Source organism: Esox lucius, chromosome 12 (genome assembly GCF_011004845.1).
Source record: "Esox lucius isolate fEsoLuc1 chromosome 12, fEsoLuc1.pri, whole genome shotgun sequence".
NCBI classification, from domain to species: domain Eukaryota; kingdom Metazoa; phylum Chordata; class Actinopteri; order Esociformes; family Esocidae; genus Esox; species Esox lucius.
Window position 1 is genome coordinate 10,093,821 of NC_047580.1, and position 20,124 is coordinate 10,113,944.

At 39.8% G+C, this 20,124-nt stretch overlaps 2 protein-coding genes across 7 annotated transcripts in view; one reads left to right on the forward strand and one right to left on the reverse strand.

The window, feature by feature from the left end:
• The window catches only part of slc6a6a (solute carrier family 6 member 6a), a 32,538-nt gene extending 24,503 nt beyond the window's left edge, over positions 1 to 8,035 (forward strand). For all 4 annotated transcript variants that reach the window (XM_010875889.3, XM_010875890.4, XM_010875888.4 and 1 more), the window contains exons 10-14: positions 1,067 to 1,204; positions 1,625 to 1,727; positions 4,521 to 4,621; positions 6,049 to 6,219; positions 6,393 to 8,035. In XM_010875889.3, the coding sequence (XP_010874191.1) occupies positions 1,067 to 1,204; positions 1,625 to 1,727; positions 4,521 to 4,621; positions 6,049 to 6,219; positions 6,393 to 6,548 (669 nt within the window). In that variant the 3' untranslated portion in view covers positions 6,549 to 8,035. The remainder of the gene's footprint in view (positions 1 to 1,066; positions 1,205 to 1,624; positions 1,728 to 4,520; positions 4,622 to 6,048; positions 6,220 to 6,392) is intronic.
• Positions 8,036 to 17,847: 9,812 nt separating this feature from the next.
• The window catches only part of LOC105013977 (glutamate receptor-interacting protein 2), a 42,527-nt gene continuing 40,250 nt past the window's right edge, over positions 17,848 to 20,124 (reverse strand). For 2 of the 3 annotated variants that reach the window (XM_010875883.5, XM_010875885.5), the window contains one exon: positions 17,851 to 20,085. In XM_010875883.5, coding sequence (XP_010874185.2) covers positions 19,888 to 20,085 — 198 coding nt within the window. In that variant the 3' untranslated portion in view covers positions 17,851 to 19,887. Of the gene's footprint in view, positions 20,086 to 20,124 lie in introns of all 3 variants that reach the window. The other variant, XM_010875884.4, reaches the window with a different exon arrangement.

Genomic DNA, 20,124 nt, shown 5'->3' on the forward strand with positions numbered 1-20,124 from the left:
AAGATAGATACTTTTTGACCACCTGTTAAAACTCATTCCTGTTCATTTGTTCTGTTGTCATCACATGTAACAGACACATGATACACATAGAATGAGGTTAACAGAGGTGTTTGAGTTTCTAAGGGGCCTATGCAAATTCCATTGTCCATTTATGGAGGAAGCTGGTAGACCTGCTCTTAGAGCACCTGACCAATAACACTGTACTAGCAAGCAAAAAAAATTAAAAATCTGTCTCTGTGCAAGACCATTAACCCTGAATGCTTTCCAGATTGTGGCTCTAAATTAAAAAGTGTTATAACCAAAAAAAATATTACCAGGGGTTCCCTGGTGATTCTCTTCCTCAAGATATGGACCGTTTCCACTGTTGTGGAAATTTTAAGAACCACAAATGTACCTCCTGAAACCTTTATCTATAGGTGTGGGCTACATGTTGATCAGTTTGTGAGTCAAGAGAACTATGTAAAAAAGGAAATAAAAAGTGAAGGGAGAAGTGGACAATGAACACATTCGCAGAAAATGATCTACACATGCAGGAGCTTCCAGATCCTTAGCGTCAGAGAATAAAGGTCTGAGAAAGGTTGGATCTGCAGTGGCTCTGTAAAATATTCTTCCCCCAAAATTACAAATTGAATAAGTAGACATGGCAAAGAGAGAGAGGAAGAGGCAGAGAGAGAGATACAGAAAAAGAGCAGCAGTGGATGCTGAACTAACTGATGAAAGGTCAATGATCCCAAGAGGAGCCTTGTTTGAAATGTCTCATTACTGTTCAACAAAGACACCAGTCAGTCTCTAGTCTGGTCTAATCGCTGATTTGAGGACAACAAAAAAGTAGCAAGTGTGTAAAGAGGCAGGCTGAATTTTTGTTCAGCTTTCAACAGATTATCCAGCTTGCACATATTTGGAACCTGTGTATATGCTCAAAACCAGGCCTACTCATACAATATGCTGTTACTTTCTAATTAATTTAGCATTCAAATTTGTCACAAAGCTTAAAGCAAAACCAATTATATTGGCAGCAGACATCAGCGGTACACCACAGTAAATAGCTTTCTTTCTGTCTTCCCAGTTTGTTGAAGTGGAAGGACAGATCACCTCCCTGGTGGATCTGTATCCATCCATTTTGCGGATGGGTTATCGGCGTGAGATCTTTATAGCTGTCATGTGTTTCATAAGCTATCTTCTTGGACTAAGCATGGTGACCAACGTAAGTACATCCAACAGGTTCAAAGTCAGAAAAACTTTTATCGTATTGACTTATTACCTAAAATACACCATTATAATATGTGAGCTAAATGTTGAGTAATGTTAACAACTTTGAAGTGCAAAAATTGCATCTTGAATGAAAAAATCTGGAACGTTGTTTTCCAGTTAGCAGTTAACTTTACTCCAGTGACGTCTCAGATCTCACCACCTGTTGAACTCTCCCTTCATTGACCCATGGCCAACATCTACCCATGTTTCCATCTCTCTCTCTCTCTCTCTCTCTCTCTCTCTCTCTCTCTCTCTCACTGTCTCTCTCTCTCTCTCTCTCACTGTCTGTCTCTCTCTCTCTCTGTTTCTCTCACTTTGTTTCACTCGGTCTCTCAATCTGGAAATTGACTGTGTCTGTCTTCTTGTTTTTCAGGGGGGCATGTATGTGTTTCAGCTCTTTGACTACTATGCAGCCAGTGGTGTTTGCCTTCTTTGGGTTGCATTCTTTGAATGTGTTGCTGTAGCCTGGGTTTATGGTAAGTATGTTTGCTTTTTGACAAATACACGGTTTAGTCTACATTTAGGGAACAAACATAGATATACTGGGGCCTGGGGAGATAAACAATTTGTTTAAACTAGCTGGTAGCGTTTCTCATAGGCCAACCAGGAAAATGATCCATGATACTAGGGGGCCGATGAGCTGACAAGATAATTATATCTGGTTCCTAAATTCAAATCTGTCAATTAAAATGATATACATAGTTATATCTGATTGAAAATATTCTCCCTAAAGCGTCCATGGGAATGTTCTGATAGTCAAACTAACTACCACAACCACTTGACATGCATAAAGAAAATTTGCTCAGTAATCGATGCCCAATTCTTGGAAATGTCAGGCTGATGTGTGGACTGACATTATTGTGGTGTTGACATGGGAACTTTAGACATCAAATTAAAAAAATTACAAACACACCACTGAAGTAAATAGCTCTAGCTGATTTAGCTGAGCTAAATTAACCATGTTAAAATACCCACTAAATGTGAATTTGTGTAAATTTGAGGGTGTGCCTTTCACTCTTAAGACCCCAGGGCCATATACATGTTTGTTGCAAGTATTATGAGTGTTTTTAATGTTCCATCCTATTTTTTATATAGAGTGACATTAGAAAAACAGTTCACTGTAAGTTTAAAAAAAGAGAATTCCATAGTCCTAGACTAGTGGAGAATGTCTCTAGTTGCGTTTAGCCTATTGGCTACCTACCATAATGTAGTGAGTTCAGAATAGGGACTTCATTTTTACAGTTATCCAACTATCTGATTACAGTAGGTCTGTAGGTCTAATATATTGTACAGTAGGTAGTCTGTAGATCTTTCTGTAGGTCTAATTTTAGAAATTTAGAAAGTAAAGATATTTGCTGTCAAAACTAGATTAGCCTAGCTTAGTAGCTTCACAGTAGAAACCCCCTGGGTAAAAAATTGGAAAGATGTCTTTAACCAGAAATGTTTATATTTATATTTTTCAGTGTCTTGTGCTAACAGGGTAGTGTTCTCCACATAGATAACTATGAATGTGTATATGGCTTTTTTTATAAGGCACAGAGGTGATGATCAAAGAACTTGCAGATGGGGCTTATAGGCTGCATTACAACTTGAGGACCAGAAGTAGAGGGTTTTCTCCTTAACGTATATTGCCCCAAATGGGAATCAAACTAACTTTCTGAATACAACCTTACTTGTTAATATTCCACAATTTCCATTGAAAATACATGGATGTGTAAAGATTTGTCATTTGGTTATATAAGCAAATACTCATTTACCCAAGCTGTCTGACCATTCAGAAATCTTTAACATTGATTGAATGATAGCAAATGTGGTTTTTTCCCAGTTTGGTAAATTCCACTGTTAATTCCCATAGTTTGTTAATACCAATGGTTTAACATCTAGTTTGAAGCAAAACTATACACCTCACACAAATTAAGTGGTTTATGTCAATGTTGAATTCCAATGATACGGTTTACGTACATCAAAGAAAACTAAGCTGTACCTTGGGGTGAGTTTAGTGGATGAATACCGTATTGTGTTGGCCCCATGGTGATCAGTTTCCATATTCCACTAATTTTGAAACATTAAGCATTAAGTCACACACAGTTTTTTTCTTTACCCTGTGGTGAATATTCAGCAGTGCTCAGTAGGTGAAAAGTCCCCTCTAGTGATAGCCTGCATCATACCAATATGCAGGCAAAACATTTAGCAAATATCTTACACCATTATTTCTTTAAAGACAAAAAGCTAAGTAAAAACAACAGCCCCCACTGGTTTTACTGGTGGATTTTAGTATTAATTTTTGTTTTTTTGTCTCGAAAGACTGATTATTCATGTCTGAATAGTGAACCCAGTTTACAAAACAACGAAGTCTGTTATTCAGGCAACTGCAGTAACAGGTTAAAATATTTTGAAAGAATGTTTCTGGCTCAAACATACCCTCAGCAAACCCGAATCACCAGATCTTAATCAGTCTTTCCCCTTCTCAACCTTTTATCAACACCTGTACACCAATCCACTCGCATTGTGGGGGATTATGAGAATGAGAATGTCTTAAGTTGTGTCAGTGTACAACATAATAAACATTAATTCATCCAGTTTAGCGGTTCAAACTTTAATATTTTTAAACTCTGTCTATTTCGAACATGATACAGGTGTCTTTGTCTTTAGCCAATATACATGTGCGTGAGCTTTATTAATTTCTGATTTAGCTCACTGCACTAAAGGGTTAAATCAATATTAATTTCATGTTTTTAAAGGGTCTGAACAAATGACATGGTATGGCATTGCTTGGGGTGAACAATCCCCTTGTTTTTTCTTTCCACATCACTTTCATTTCTTGAATTGGCGTCCACACATGTCCCATTGGCTTCTATTGAAGACAAATTACTGAGAACTGTGGCCAGCTGCCATTCCTAGAAGGCTGTTTAGTAGAGCAGTTGCAGCCACTGCTATTATTAAAATAGCATGCGTGCTGGTATTGCAAACAATCGCTTTAACATCCAATAACACACAGGCCATAATATTGTTTTGTTTCTCATTCTTGAGCAGAACCTGTTCCTATGTTTTTATTTATTTATTTATGGTTCACAGTAAGCCAGAGATAGACTGTTTATGCCATAATGTGGAACATCCGATAGGTAGGTTAGGTTGTTTATAGAGGCTATGATGGCTCATTATCCTGTACACCTCCTCATGGTCTACAGATTTTATATGATTGTTCACTTCACTGTATAGGAGACTTAGACTGTATCTCTGACAATGAGTCTGTTTTGTATCGTTGACAGGCGCTAATAATTTCTATGACGCGATTGAAGACATGATTGGCTACCGACCAAACCGGTGGATGAAATGGAGCTGGACCTTTATCACTCCTGTCCTCTGTGCGGTGAGTGTTCTACAGCCCCACATTCTTACAACGTGTTCAACAGCCCAGCACTGTCCTTGGATCTCAAACAAGCCCCTATCCCATATATACTTGCTTCGAGTGCCCTCCACGGTCATGTGTTGCCACCATAACTCTGAGCGTGACTTCCAAAGACTGGCTAGGGTTTTTAAAAACAAATTAACTTCATGGCACACTCATGACTTAAACCAGAGGTGGGCAAACTATGGCACGCGGGCCGAGGCCAATCCATCCAGCCCGTGGTAGGTAATGCAGTAGTTTTGAGGGGAAGTAAAAAATTTATAATTAGCCTATTCTTATAGATTAGGGGCCATATTACCACTAGGATGACTCCTAAACAGCACTAAAAGTTCCTAGCTAAGAGTTTCCTCTTAAAACCTATTCACAAAGCTGCTAAAATGATGTTGTGTTCCACGAACAAGTCTACTTGCTATACCCACAATACTGTTGAACGATGTGTCATGTTGCCATATTGAAATAAATATGTTAAAATAAAAATGTAGGCTAAATGTTACTGATTAAAAATGAAACCATGAATGGCATTCTAACTACTGAAGATATGTTCAGCTAATTGTCAGCCTCAAACATGTATGTCAGCTTGTAAAGAAATTCGCATTCATCTTTTGATGGTGCAATAATTCGTGCAATTAGGCTATGTGTCCCATATATAGCACCAACTGCAATGGGTTGGGTCCAGCTATGGCCATGAAGTTGGCTTTGTTTATTTGTAGTTATTCCAAAAAATATTGTATATTTGAATTCTTTAATTAAAATATATGCAAAAACAGATCTACAAACATAAGGCACTGAAATAAAATAGAAGACAAAAACGTTTAAAAGCTGTAATCTCAGAGGCCTCATGAGTCTTGCTTAATGTGATGTAGGTAGGTTGGCCCAGATCTATGGGGTTGGAGCTTTGTGGCAGTAAATTACCAGCATAATCATAAACCATCAGTAGAAATGGAAGAATAAAGAGTACATTTTTGCTATATTTTTGCTTTATATATTTCTTAATTAGAGGTAGACGTTGTGTGCCATGTCACAAGAATTTCATTGTGCCGGATGAAGGTGTGTTATTCGGTGCATTTGATGAATAAACTTTGAACTTGAACTTAGAACTTGATTTAGCATTCTTCACTAAAATGGTTTCCAGCCACTGCCCTAAACCCTTGATCATTTTCACTCCCTCAATGGGATGCTTGTGCAAATGGCGGAAGGGCGTGTAATCGCACAAATGGGGTCCGAGGTTTTAGAGGAAGGCGAAAGTGTTCATTTGGGATTCAGCAGCAGTTATGCCAACAGTTACACTGTGATGAAAACACAAGGGACATATCAGATCAAAGATAAGATGTATTGCAAATGTCTCTGTAAGTGACCCAGTCCTAAAGCGTATTTCCTGTTGTTCACAGGGTTGCTTCATCTTCTCATTGGTCAAGTACAAGCCCCTGACATATAACAAGGTGTACGAGTACCCCGACTGGTCCATCGGCTTGGGCTGGTCTCTGGCCCTTGCCTCTATGATTTGCATCCCCATGGTAATGGTCATCAAGATCCTCCAGTCTGACGGACCACTCATAGAGGTATGAAGACACGGAAGAGTATGACGATGATAGATAGGCTAGATATCTGAAACTGTATGAACTGAAGCCCTTGAAGGTAATTATGTAATAAATAATAATGTAAGACCATTCCATGTACTAGGATTTTTGTGCAAGATACCATGATTTTACTAAGTGTCTTTTTATTGTTGCAGAGGATTAAGGCGGTGGCGGCGCCAGTAAAGGGAGGTGCGAGTTCTCGCCCCACCGAATACAGTGTGAAGGGAAGTGAACTGACCCAGCCCCTGGACCCCAATGGGAACAACGGCCTGATTAAGCCCACCCACACCATTGTAGAAACAACGATGTGAGCACTCTCTGTGAGAGGAAGTAGTGATTGATGTGCTGTCTATTATTATCATATCTGCTAACTTTGATAGTGGTAGAACCAGGTTTACATTGTTCTATATCCACACTGGGAATATTCTGGTTTGGTTTCTATGACGATGATGAAAAAGAGAGTTATATATATTGTTGTTTTTTTTTATCATATTGTTGTTACCATTATTGTTGTCGCCATAGTGGGTACTGATCTCAGTTTAGGTATTTTGAGATGGAACATGTTGTTCTGCGTTAACTACCATTCTGTTGATTGTGAAGAATAGAGAAGGTGTTTGTGGTCGGAAATACTACAGAAAAAAATTGTGCAATTTGCAACAGTGCAAATACAGTCAACTGAACGTGTAACTACACGTGTAACATGTTAGCTTGCAAAATATTAACTAAGTCTCCAACTTACTGTGGCTATAGCCACACATACCTGCTAGTATAATAGACATCCACACCACTTAGACTGAATGTATAGTGACAACATGTAGTGTAGATTTAGTAGTTCATATGTCCTTATGGTTACTAATGTCCCTGCCCAAATACTGTACAAAATGTTCCTGGAAACATAATGTGTCCTTAGGGGGGAGGAAGATAAGAAGGTGGGGAAAGCAAATTGTAGAATGAAAAGGGAAGAAGCATTTAAGAGTATTTGTACATTGCCTAAGACTGTCACAGTCCGTCCCAGTGCTTTTATTGAAGCCTCTATTTGCACTTTATCCATTTAACCCTAACTGTAGTCATCTGAAGTGTCACAAGATCCTGCAGTTACCTTTACACCATGCATTTTAATAGCTTCACACCTTTTTAATAGTTTTCTTTGATATCTATTAATTCAAACACAAGCATTACACTCTAACTACATAAAAAGGTTGGATCATTGCCATCAAACATCGTATCTCTGTAAATGCATTTGTGTGAGTTGTGTGAAACATAACTTAATTGGAGCAAAATGTAATCCTAACAAAATGCTTTTTCTAGAAATGTGAAAGTGTTTTATTCTCCAGTGAGCTCATTTTAATAGCAGTGATGTTCACTAAATATCTATATTATATGAAACTACTGGTAAACTCTGGGTTTAATCGTGTTGATTTTAGGCAAATGTATTATAGTATTTTACTTGTTTGTAAATCACATATGCCTTTTTGTATTAACCATTTTATACAGTACACCATATGTCACTGATGATGACTTATTTTTTCTGAATAAAGTCAGAAATTTGTATTTTTAATGTTAACTGTTATGAGCCGTGTGGAATGCTGTGTGGAATATTTTGTCAAAGGAAATTACCACTCAATTTATTGAATTTAATTTTAAAACCAAAACAAATACTAAACGATATGTGACCAGTCTACAAAGTATAAAATATGTTAACCTTTAAAACAAAGCATGTACATGAATATCCAGTGTACAGCGCTTGGTACAAAATTGTCCAAAGGCAATAATAAACCCTATTGAAAACTTAAATGTATCAATTTGTAAGTATTTTTATCTAACATCTATTCCCTTAAAGATTTCATCATGTGTTCGTAAATGCAAAATAAAAAATCTTTTTCTTTACATGTCTTGAAATGAATTACTAATTTGTTCTGTACGGCACTTTTCCCCATACAGTCAGCTCTTGGATTATGACACACATTCCCTTTTAGAAAGCAGACAACATATACATTCATCCTTATTCATTTCGTACCCTATATTTATCCATTAAAGCAGTATGGGAAATGTGTAATTAAACTATTTTGTTACAATGATTGAGGTGTATACAACCATACAACTGAAATGTAGAAGTACATTTTTATACAGCACTCAAAACCAGTCAGAGAGTTAATTTAACCCTGGGATGAACAGCTACTGTGTAAATGCTTCAATGCAGGTTTCGCTGAATTGAGTCCTAACTCATGGGCTGTGTGGTGCAGCAACTGTGAGCCTTCCACAGACACATTCCATGTTTCATTCTGAATTGCTTAGTAATATCACAGATATAATATTACCGTATATCCCATTAATTCATTAAGTGCTTAGCTGAACTGTGTATGAGCAATTTGGTCATGAGCTATTTGGTATGTTTGTGTGCTAATTCTGCTTAGAATAACCTCATACTTTTGTTAATATTAGCTATAACTAATTACCTGATAAAAACTATTGGCTGATTTGGTAGAGGCAAGGTAATTATATAGCCGTCTGTACATGCTGTTTGCTTTGTTTACCAGCCATGCTTGTAGTACTGTAATCGGAAAACATTACCAGGACGAGTTTAGATTAGATGCTAGCTATTTTCATGTTTCTGAATTTATGCAACATCAGATACATTTAGTTCAATTAATTTAAGTATATAGCAAGAAGAATGGCATGTCAACTCACCTGGTCAGATTAACAGGGGTGGGGGACTCGAGTCACATGACTTGACTCGAGTCTGACTCAAGTCACAATTTTCAGGACTTGACTTGCTTGATTAAAGTATGAAAATGACTTGACTTGAAGTGGAAGACTCGACAATGACTTGAACTTATAATAAACAAACAGCAATACAATTATTTTATATGTTGTGACATCAGCACCACTAATCAGCGTGTGCCTTTAACGCTGCACAATTCAAACCGCGCCAAACATGGAAGACAGTAACTTTAGTCGAGCTCCACAAATAGTATTGTTTGGATACAAGGACTTTGAACTGGACCGTGTGAATAAAAAAAGATTTGCCAGATGCAAAATATGCAACAACGTCAAATTACAATCGTCATTTTAAGAACCACAAGGAAAGGTAAGAAAGTAATCTCTTTATATTCCGTTTCACTAAGATCTATAATGATTAAGTAATGGATTAATCTTTTGTTTGTCATAATTTGGCCTTGGTTGCATATTTTGTATCATTACAGAATACATCTGGTAAATAGATGTAAGGGAATTTGACTATAGCAGTGGCATAGCCTGAATTCTAATGTAGATGGGCATCTTAAAATGAGCGGGCATTATTACACGTAGGCCATAATGTCTGTATTAAATGTGCGCATTTTCAAGTGTTTGTGGACTGCGTGTGGAAACTAAAAAGCATTGTGCTTACACCATAACAGTTAACTTTACTGCATGAAAGGCTAACATGGAGACGCCGATGTGATTACTAGCACCTAAACATTTCGAAGAGTTTTTTTTTTTACTCATACAGACAAGAATAATTACAGCGTAATTACATATTAGGCAGTTTTTCAGTCACAATAATTAGTTTATAAGGTTGGTATTATTAGCCCTTATTACATGGATTGGCTGAATTCCAGTGCAGAATGCGTGTTATTTCTTGATAACAGACCGTTGCCATTAAAAACAGCGCGTTGCTATGGACGCAGCAGGATTCTAACCAGAGACGGAACGGACTATTTTCTTTAGAGGAAGCAATACAATCGTTTTTAAATCAATAAATTCTTTTTTAAATCAATATTTTGTGTCAAATTATAGATTTATTTGGTAGGTAGCCATGTGATAAGCGGGATAAGGTATAGCGAAGCGGTTGTTATAGCGAATACAACCCCTTCAGGCTGATTCAAGATCCCTCCGCTTCGTCCCCCCCAAAAATTGTTCCGCGGAGGAGAAAAATATTAGATTTTGAAATCGAGCTTCGCACCGAGCGCACGTCAGAAACAGAGGACAGTGTGTGTGTGTGTTCATCTCTTTAGTGACTTGACTTGGTTAGGGTGAACCCTTGACTTGACTTGACTTGCTTGATTTATCTGAACTGTGACTTGAGACTTGACTCGAGACTTGATGGTTAAGACTTGAGACTTGCTTGGACTTGACCATGTGTGACTTGTCCCCATCTCTGCAGATTAAGGTATATTTTTTTAGATGACCCGAATAGACACTTTTTGTGTTAGTAAACAACGATGATGTATTTTATGGGCAGAGCCAAATTGGTGGCAGAAAGTGACAATTTGCAGTGTCAGACCTCTTTACAACATATAGGAATATGGATTATCTGGACACCTTCTCCAGTTATTTTGTAAAGTAAATGTAATATCACAGATATAATATTACTGTATATCCCATTAATTCATTAAGTGCTTAGCTGAACTGTGTATGAGCAATTTGGTCATGAGCTAGTTGGTATGTTTGTGTGCTAATTCTGCTTACACACTAGCTAATTTTGCTAACGTTGGTCAATGATGTTTACTATTATGAAATAGCCTACTGAGAAAGACAGCTTTGTGATTGCTGCTGTTATTAATTTATCGTTATTATGACAAGTACATCATTGATTTTGCCTGTGTGTGATAAACAGTGGACAAAACTTTTTTCTCTGTAATTGCAAACAAAAACCTTTGTTTGCAATTACAGTGATCATACGTTTCCTATAGTTCTTGACCAGGTTTGTACACACTGCAACAGAGATTTTGGACCACTCCTCCATACAGACCTTCTCCAGATCCTTCAGGTTTCGGGGCTGTCGCTGGGCAATACAGACTTTCAGCTCCCTCCAAAGATTTTCCATTGGGTTCAGGTCTGGAGACTGGCTAGGCCACTCCAGGACCTTGAGATGCTTCTTACTGAGCCACTCCTTAGTTGCCCTGGCTGTGTGTTTCGGGTCGTTGTCATGCTGGAAGACCCAGCCACGACCCATCTTCAATGCTCTTACTGAGGGAAGGAGGTTGTTGGCCAAGATCTCGCGATACATGGCCCCATCCATCCTCCCCTCAATAAGGTGGAGTCGTCCTGTCCCTTTTGCAGAAAAGCGTCCCCAAAGAATGATGTTTCCACCTCCATGCTTCATGGTTGGGATGGTGTTCTTGGGGTTGTACTCATCCTTCTTTTTCCTCCAAACACAGCGAGTGGAGTTTAGACCAAAAAGCTCTATTTTTGTCTCATCAGACCACATGACCTTCTCCCATTCCTCCTCTGGATCATCCAGATGGTCATTGGCAAACTTCAGAAGGGCTTGGACATGCGCTGGCTTGAGCAGGGGGACCTTGCGTGTGCTGCATGATTTTTATCCATGACGGGGATTTTTATCCACAAAATGTATATTGATAACCTCTTATATTATACTTTGTGGAAAATTCTTTATCCATAAAAGTAAGTGGGCTAAATAAGTGACAAAATGTGTACTTTTTAAAATAGAGTTTATGCAATATTTGAAACTTCTATTTAATAAAAAAAATTACAAAGCAATACAAACCGCATGTATATGTGAAGCCTTGTGTCTTTTTGCCTGAATGTATACCCCTGTGTTCAGTGTTCTTGGTTTGTCTTTTGTTTTGTTTTGTTAGGCTGTTAATAGTTATCACAGGAATATATTTTCATTGATTAATATTTCTAACACATTTATAATGTTATTATTATTATTTTTTTTAATAGGAAAACGATGCGGAAATATTGTTCTTGAAAGTTACGTACTTCAGCTTTAACTGAAGGTGCGTTCATGAGCAACGTGGAAATAGGAAAGTTCCGACCTCTGAGTGGCAGAAAACACCTGAACACTTTTTGTGAGCTCCGAGAAGTAACGTCACGTCACTCGACATGGCAGCGCTTGTGGTGGAAACTTAAACAATTTAAATAACTTAATCTGTGCACAAATAAGTCACTGTATTTATTTATTTAGATCATACCCATTAGAGCAGGTGATTGCAATATTAAAGGATACTTTGCGGTTTACTTTTGTGTAACTGAGATAATGTTAGCTCTGCTAGCTATGGTGCATTCCATTTGTACTCAGAGGTTGGGAGTTCGAGTCGGAAGTTTGTGATGGCAATTCCATCGATCGACACTCTTAAAGGAGTAAGAACAGAGACAAAATTCTCTTGCACAATTTATTAGTTTATTTGCAAATAGAGAGACGCGTCAAACGCATACAAACATAATAATTCGAGGAGTCTCTCACTTAATACATGAACAGTTCGTATTTATAGAGGAAAAAGGGGTGTGGTAAGTTGCTGGCCATCTGTCTTGTGTCACATAGGTTTTAACTAAAGGGAGGGCTGTCCCCCCCACCTTATCCTTCTTGCAATAATGTTTACTGTTGTGTTTACCTAAACAAGCCAATTGCTCCTACTTCTTCCCAAGGGCCACATTCCTAAGGAACAAAAGGACTGACACCCTTCTTGGTCTAGGCAAGAGAACATGGTCAAAGTACCTAATAATCCTCTGATATTATACAGACGTGTGTCACATGTAAAGATTTACATACCAGCTAATAGAAAGACAGACATTTCCCAAATGTACCCTAGTTAAAAATTTCCATAACAAGTTTTAACTGGAACGCCCACTCAAGTCAGAATTCCAACTTGGAACCCCACTTACTACCCCCAAGGTTGGAATCCAAGATGGCAGCACCTTGTATCAACAGTCCAACGGACATTTGCCATTTAGCAGACTAGGATTATAAATCATATAGGAAAATTATATTTATAGTTAACGTTACAATATTCTGAAGAGCACTCGCCCGTCCAGGTTACAGGTTAGGCTACCGGTTATGGAATGGCCGATTTTAAAAAGCAGTCAAAAAAAGATCCTACACAATGAAATACAATGAAAAACTTTATATATATTCTGAAAGGGGAAGCATAACAAAGGCTTTAGTGGGGGCTCCATCTTGTTTTCTGACTTTTTTGGACACTGGAACGCAATCAACTTGAGTTAACTCAACTGTGACATAATTCCCAGTTCTGAGTTCCAACTTCTGAGGTAAATGGAACGCTCCACTAGCGTAAACATTAGGCCTACCTAACTGTCAATACTGTTGCCTGTTTGTTGTTGTCATGTGAATGCTCTCAACTAAAAATATAAATCTATTAATATTTTGAGGGAGGAGTAGATGTAATTTCAAGGATTAAAAAACATTATAATATAATAAGTTATTATTCATAGTGTGATATTAAAAAGTGAATAATGTATATTTTTGTCCTTTGTGGGGGGGTTTTCTTATCAGAAATTCAAGTTATTTGTAAACTCCAAATCCTCTAAATTCCAGCAAGCTTACACCCAATACCATTTCTCCTCTAGCCACCCCTACTCCACAAGAACCCTTCCAGAGCATTATGCCAGAGACCCAGAGACTTCCATTTGTTCCTTTCACAGTGCTCCATCATGTTCCACAGATCGCTCCAGGACAGCGTCTCATCACGCTAATGTCTGACAGGGGCCAAGACTGGGCTACTGGGATATGGGAGCAACAGTCCTTCATCTGCCTCAGCCTAGAATACTTTTCAGCTGAGGTGAGAAAGGTGTAAGATTCCCGAAGACCGAAAAGGGAGGCGGGTTGGAAAACGCAGACTATGCGGTTGATTTATGCTCCCTAGCCAAGGCTTGAGGAACCTGTATTTCCTCTTTGATACATTCCTCCACAGGCATCATCTAGGACTTGCTCGCAGCCTGAGAGCTTCCCACCGACCTCGACTCCCTTACAGTCCAATTTAACAGTCACCTACGGGACCGAAGAGCGATAGAACACCTGACTGTCTGCATCCCCTACACCATCTGCCCAATGTCCCGTAAACCCCTGGCGTTTTGTTCTTTGTGACTCCCGAAAATAACCAGAAAATGGTTGACCCTCTAGAACTGGTGCTCATGCAATGTCGTAGGGAATGACTGACTCCTGTAGAGCAGTAGTGGAGGATCAGCACCCACAGCTGCCTATACTGTGGGAACTTGTCTTATTTCATCGCCACCAACCTGTTAAAAGATCAGATCTGTTGTTATGAACAGGGGTTAAACTGGGATTCGGGAACTGGAGGAGCCATATTTCCTAGTTTCCAGTTGTATCTAGCATGTTTAACTGCTGGCCAGTGGAAGTACGGGAGATCATCTCCCCCTGGGTCTCATTTTGACCATATGTGCAGGATCAAAGCTCCTGCTGGCACCCACCTAATTTAACCCCTGGTTGTGGGTAAGCTGGTGGGCCAAGCACAGGCCCCCCTCATCTCCTACAACCTGCACTAAGCTGCACGCTTCCCACTTCTGCGGATCCCAATCTTACTCCCTCCAGTTTCCGATGAGAGTTTTATAGAGTCCGCCCTTGTACTGCAGCTGGGGATCCCCACGACCCCTCTCCACTTCCATGGAGGCTAGGTTCCTGGAAGGCCATCCCTTCGGCCGAGTGAAGCACATTACTGTCCCAGTCGGCCCTGCGCATTTCTGGCAACCACAGCAAGGCAATCCAGTTCATGCCCCTCAGTTCCCCCCACATACATCAGGTCTGAGGCCACTCATGGATCCATAGACACAATCACATTATTGACTGGACTGTGGGTTCCATTATCGGCAGCAGCTTTTGTCATATCCAGGGTCTGACCCCGTGGCTAACCTCCCAGGTCCGGAGGATGCCCCCGACCTGTTCTGTCTGGGCTAAATATCTGGAGGGTTTCTGACACTCCATCCATGTCGGCCTTTCAACTGCACTATCAACCTCTTCCTTGTAAATTCACTTCCCTGGGGCGTGACTCTACTCCAGAGACCATGTTGAGACCTCGCTCACAGCTGGAATTATTTGGCTCTCTGCATCTCCCTCTGGGGCAGGATTCTTCTTTGTGGAGAGGAAGAAAAAAAAACACGTCCTTACATTGACAACAGGGGACTGAAGGACATCACCATCAAAAATGTTTACCCACTTCCATTCATCTCCCCTTCATGCGAGGTGCTTCAGGGCACGACCATGTTCTCTAAGATCGACCTGCAGAATGCTTATCACCTGGTTCGGATCCTGGGGGTGACGAGAGGATGATTGCTTTAAACACTGCCAGTAGCTACTACGAATCCCTGGTGACTGTCCAACCCCCCTACTGAGTCCCAGACTCTTGTCAACAATGTGCTTTGGGACATGCTGAACAGGATCATGTTTGTTTAAATCGACGACATCCTGGTAATCTCCCGCCCCGCCGGGAGCATGTCATCCATGTCTGGCAAGTCCTCCAGTGCCTAAGAATCATATTGGATTGACCACAGTCCACGTCATAGTTACAGCTCCAGAGTTTCCTAGGTTTTTGTACATTTCTCTCACCATTTCATCCAGGGGTGCAGCACTCTGGCATCTCCCCTCACCTTCACTATGGTCTGGTTCATCTGGTCTCCTGAGGCTGCTTTCATTGACCTGGAGCAGAGCTTCACCTCTGCTCCCAACCCGATCTGCACAGACCCCTCCAGCCAGTTTGTGGTGGAAGTCAGTGCCTCAGACATGGGAGTGTTCTTTCCCAGTGCTTGGACCGTGACCAGAAGCTGCACCCCTGTGCATTGCTCTTTCACTGGCTAAACCTTGTGGAGAGGAATTAGGATGCCAGGAAGAGGGAGTTGCTCGCTGTCAAGATGGCATTGGACAAATGGAGGCATCGGTTGGGGCTGTCCTTCCATATCTGGACCGGCCATAAAAATCTCCACACTAGCAAGCAACTCAGTTCCAGACAAGCTGGATGTGCCCTACATTTCAATCATTTTAACTTCACTTTGCCATACCAGCCCGGCTCCAAGAACACCAAAACCGATGCTTCCTCCGCCTTTTTGGTTCCACGGTCCTATCGGCTGTTTGTTTGTCCCAGATCTGCTCTTGGAGTGGGGCCATTCATCTAACCAGACTTGTCACGTGGACCCCCTGGACTCTTGCCTTCATCTGCCACCAATTCTGGTGGCCAACCTTTGGGGCAGATGTCCCCTCCTTTGTCTCCACCTGTACCATTTGTGTGCCCAGAACGAGACCCTGGGGCAAGCCTCCTCTGGCCTCCTCCAATTCCTGCCCATACCCACTATCCTTGGTCCCACATCTCCTTGGACTTCTGTCCAACCGTAACACCACCATAATCACGGGTAAATACCAACTATTTTTTAAACCTAGCTCTCACCTTAACCACATTCTTGAAATCATGCTTAACGATGAACTAAAACCTATCAAACTGAAGTTACAAATATCTCTAATCAATCAATCAATTTATAAAACCATTTTTACATCAGCAGTTGTCTCAAAGTGATTTTACAAATCACCCAGCCTGAAACCCCAAGGAGCAAGCAACAACAATGGCCTCGCAGTATGAGGTTGGAGTATGCGCTAACTATTCCAGAATTTGATTATGACACAATACATTTGCTCCACAGCTGCTTGTTTAATTTTTAGAAACTTGCACACTTTACTTGATGTATCAATAAAACCTATCCTAACTATTAGACAATGGGTTGGGGGTTAATCATTTCTTTATTTCCGGTATTATTTACAAGTTCTCAGTAGCTTATGACAAATCATGAACTCCTATTCTTGTATATTTAGTAACGGACAAATACAATCAGTACAAAATTGTAATCTGAAGGTTACATTGAGCTTATTTAACTAATTACTGTCTATAAGCCCAGCCATGTTTATTTACATTGATTTAGATTCTGGGAGTCCTAAGGTTTATCCGACCAACGATCTTAGAAAAAGACCATCACAAATCTGATCGGAAGATGAGCAAATTCAGATGACCATCTGGTCTCTTAGAGTACCCATCTTCTCACCTTCTTTGGTTATAAACATACACGGCAGCGACCACATACTTAAGCTACTTTCAGGTTACTTAACTTTTAATGTTTTTACACAATGTTTTTGTCTATTCATCAGCTCTAATAAGTTCTAATTACTGTTCACTAATTATTATAATTTCTTTTGTTAGGCATATCATATTTCTTTTAAGTGGAAATGACCACAGGTCTTGGCTGCTTTCAGAGCCAGGATGAACGTAACAGTTTGTACACAGATTTATATAAGAATCATGGATAACTCTTTTAAAACCTCTATACTGAGATGAACATTGAGGACATCAAGTTATAAAGACTGTTTCAATTAACTATGTGAAAAACAGTGAGGTAAGACCAGTGATTAATCATATGCTTCAGTTCAGGGACTACTCTAGTGTGATCACACCTGTGAGATTGTAAGAGATGGACTGAGATCTTCCAGATATTATGTTCAGCTTGTTATCTGGAATTAGCAGTGCCAAACTTGGCTGATGCAAGCTCTTGCATGGTAAAACCCACACGTCTTCAGGGTGCCCAGGATTCTTAGCAACAGCCCTGGCACCTGATTTAATTTTTTTCTGCAAAACATAGACATGGCAAAGAACACCATTTATCATATCTTTATTTTGTTAAAAAGCAGGAAATATCACTCATTTAAGAATTCAATTGCAAATACATTTCATTTTACCAAGCATTTCCTTCAAATTTGCTACTTCATAAGAAAAACAAACACCCCAATCGTCATACTGTATCTTTTATTTTCATAAAAAGCAGGAAAAACATCTCATTAAAGAATAAAATATCCATTTCATTTACATTTCACAAAGCAATTTCCTTCAAACCCCCCCCCCCACCCCACACACACTTAAATGTCTAATACTTTGTAAGCAGAAGAACTGTACAGAGAACAGATACTGCACTCGGTCACATCTTACATATAGAAATCACATTTGCAAACACTATAAATGGGGACCAGGTACAAACCATTTACTGACCAGTTTCTGAACCACATGAAATTAATTTAAAAAACACACCCCTCAAATTAGATAATTTTTTGATGTTGGATGAAAGTTTGAGAGCAACATAAAAACATTCCCTTCCTGAGGATTAAAAAGCAGTGAGTTGAGCCCAGAAAGGGACAGTACATCTCAGCGTTCTTGCTACATTGCTACACAAGCCATTACATGAAATGAAACAAATCACCTTATTTCCTCAGAGGCAGCTTGTTAAGCAGGCCAGGGCCAAATATGTTATGTAAGAGCTTTATAAAAACATCCAGTGTCATGATAAAACAACAACCATCCAACTGTGAAGGTTTGGGAAAGTAGTATGTCATTGTATTCTACACCCTATGCAGAATTGGGGCAGAAACATTAAAACTAAATTGAAAGAATCTGAACTTCATTTTTACAGAATTGAAAAGTATTTCAATCCACATTTGGCCAGGGATGTGATGTACTTGAGGCTGTTTATTGGACACCACACACTCTACTCCAGAGACTTGACTCTGTGTGCTGCAAAACAAAATAAATTGTGTCATGCCTTCTAAAATGTGTTTACATGTGATATTTACATAAGGGCAAGAGGTTATTCTAGTCAGAAAGAAAATTGAGATATAAGCTCTCAGAACAACAAAATCTGAACATTGCTTTGTGCAAATAAATACTCCTTCACAGTGGGTGATAAAGTTCTCAAAAGAAAAAAATGTGTCTAAACCACAATTAGTGATATAATAAAACAAAATAGTGATAGTGTGAAAAAGTGTTCAATGTAGTGCATGGTTCTGATTTAGGTGAACAACTAGTGTACACAAGCAAAAACATTGTGTTATTTGGTAAATGAACTTGATAACTATAAATTGTACACAAATACTCTCAGGAAATAAAATGCTGACCACAAAAAGGAATGACAAATGAGTCTGGTACACCCAGTAGCCATTAACACGAAGTGAAAAATGCAACAAGAATAAGAAACATTCTGTAATGCATCTTCTGTTGAGGGCCTCATAGAAAGTGTGGTGATAAAAAATACCAGGGTAAGGATGTGTCCTTCATCTGACGGTCATTTGAAAACTCAAGGGCAGAAAGCTTGGACCCAAGTCACCAAGTCCATTTTCACAAACAATTCTGACTTTAGGATGGGGGGCTGTCTAAAATAGAAATGTTTGCAATACTTGGCAAGTTAACAGTGAGTGTCAGCTTAGTATTTCAGCTATTTGGAGGCGCTAGCTAGCCGTTCTGTCTCCGGACTTGGCAGTGTGGGACGCTGGCTGTCCAGGTCGTGCTGAAGTAAAGAGGGCAGCCAGCCAAAACATGGCTGAAATAATGGTCCAGCACAGCATGTCTGGAATCCTTAACCCCTCCTCCCCGAATGTGCGCATGTGTGTGTGTGTACATGTAACACCACCAGTCCCAGCAAGAGGTTGCTGAGGTTCAAATGCACGCATTTCACAACACTGGGATGGTGTGGTGTTGTGAACAAGACTGCTTCTCAGGGGGAAGTGTGTGTTTGTGCTTTTCCACAGTTTCTTACAGGGTTGCAATGTTGTTGTTCAGACAGAGTCAGAAGCTGTTATGTAACTGCTGTTATGTGGTTTTCGCCTAAAAAGCCTCAGGAGCTTGACTGAGTGCCCTCTGTTCTGCTCCAGATCACATGAATACACTTGTGGAAAGTGTGAATCAGCGGCTGATGGACAGTGTCTTCCTTATTCAAGTAAACATATATGCTCATGTATGAATAATATTTTGAGTGTGTGTGTGGACAAGAGATGAGTGTGTTTGTGCCCATAGTATAATGTGTGTAAAATGTGCACCAATCGAATGCACAAACACACTAATTAGTCCACAATATCCCCCTGGACCCTTGTCACAGGGCAATACTATTGTTCCTGTAATGTGGGAAGCCCAATAAGGAGTCAGAGGGTTCCTCGCAGTCCTGAAGCGGGCCAAATTCTGCCTGTGTCAGTGGGTTTCTGCTGATGACCAGGTCCAAGCTATGTCCAGATTCAGTGATTAGAGGGACGGTCAAGCAGCAGTCAAAGTCTCTGGTCCTCACTCTGTTCACCTGGGGGGAAAAAAATAATAATTGCTTTTTAGTCATATA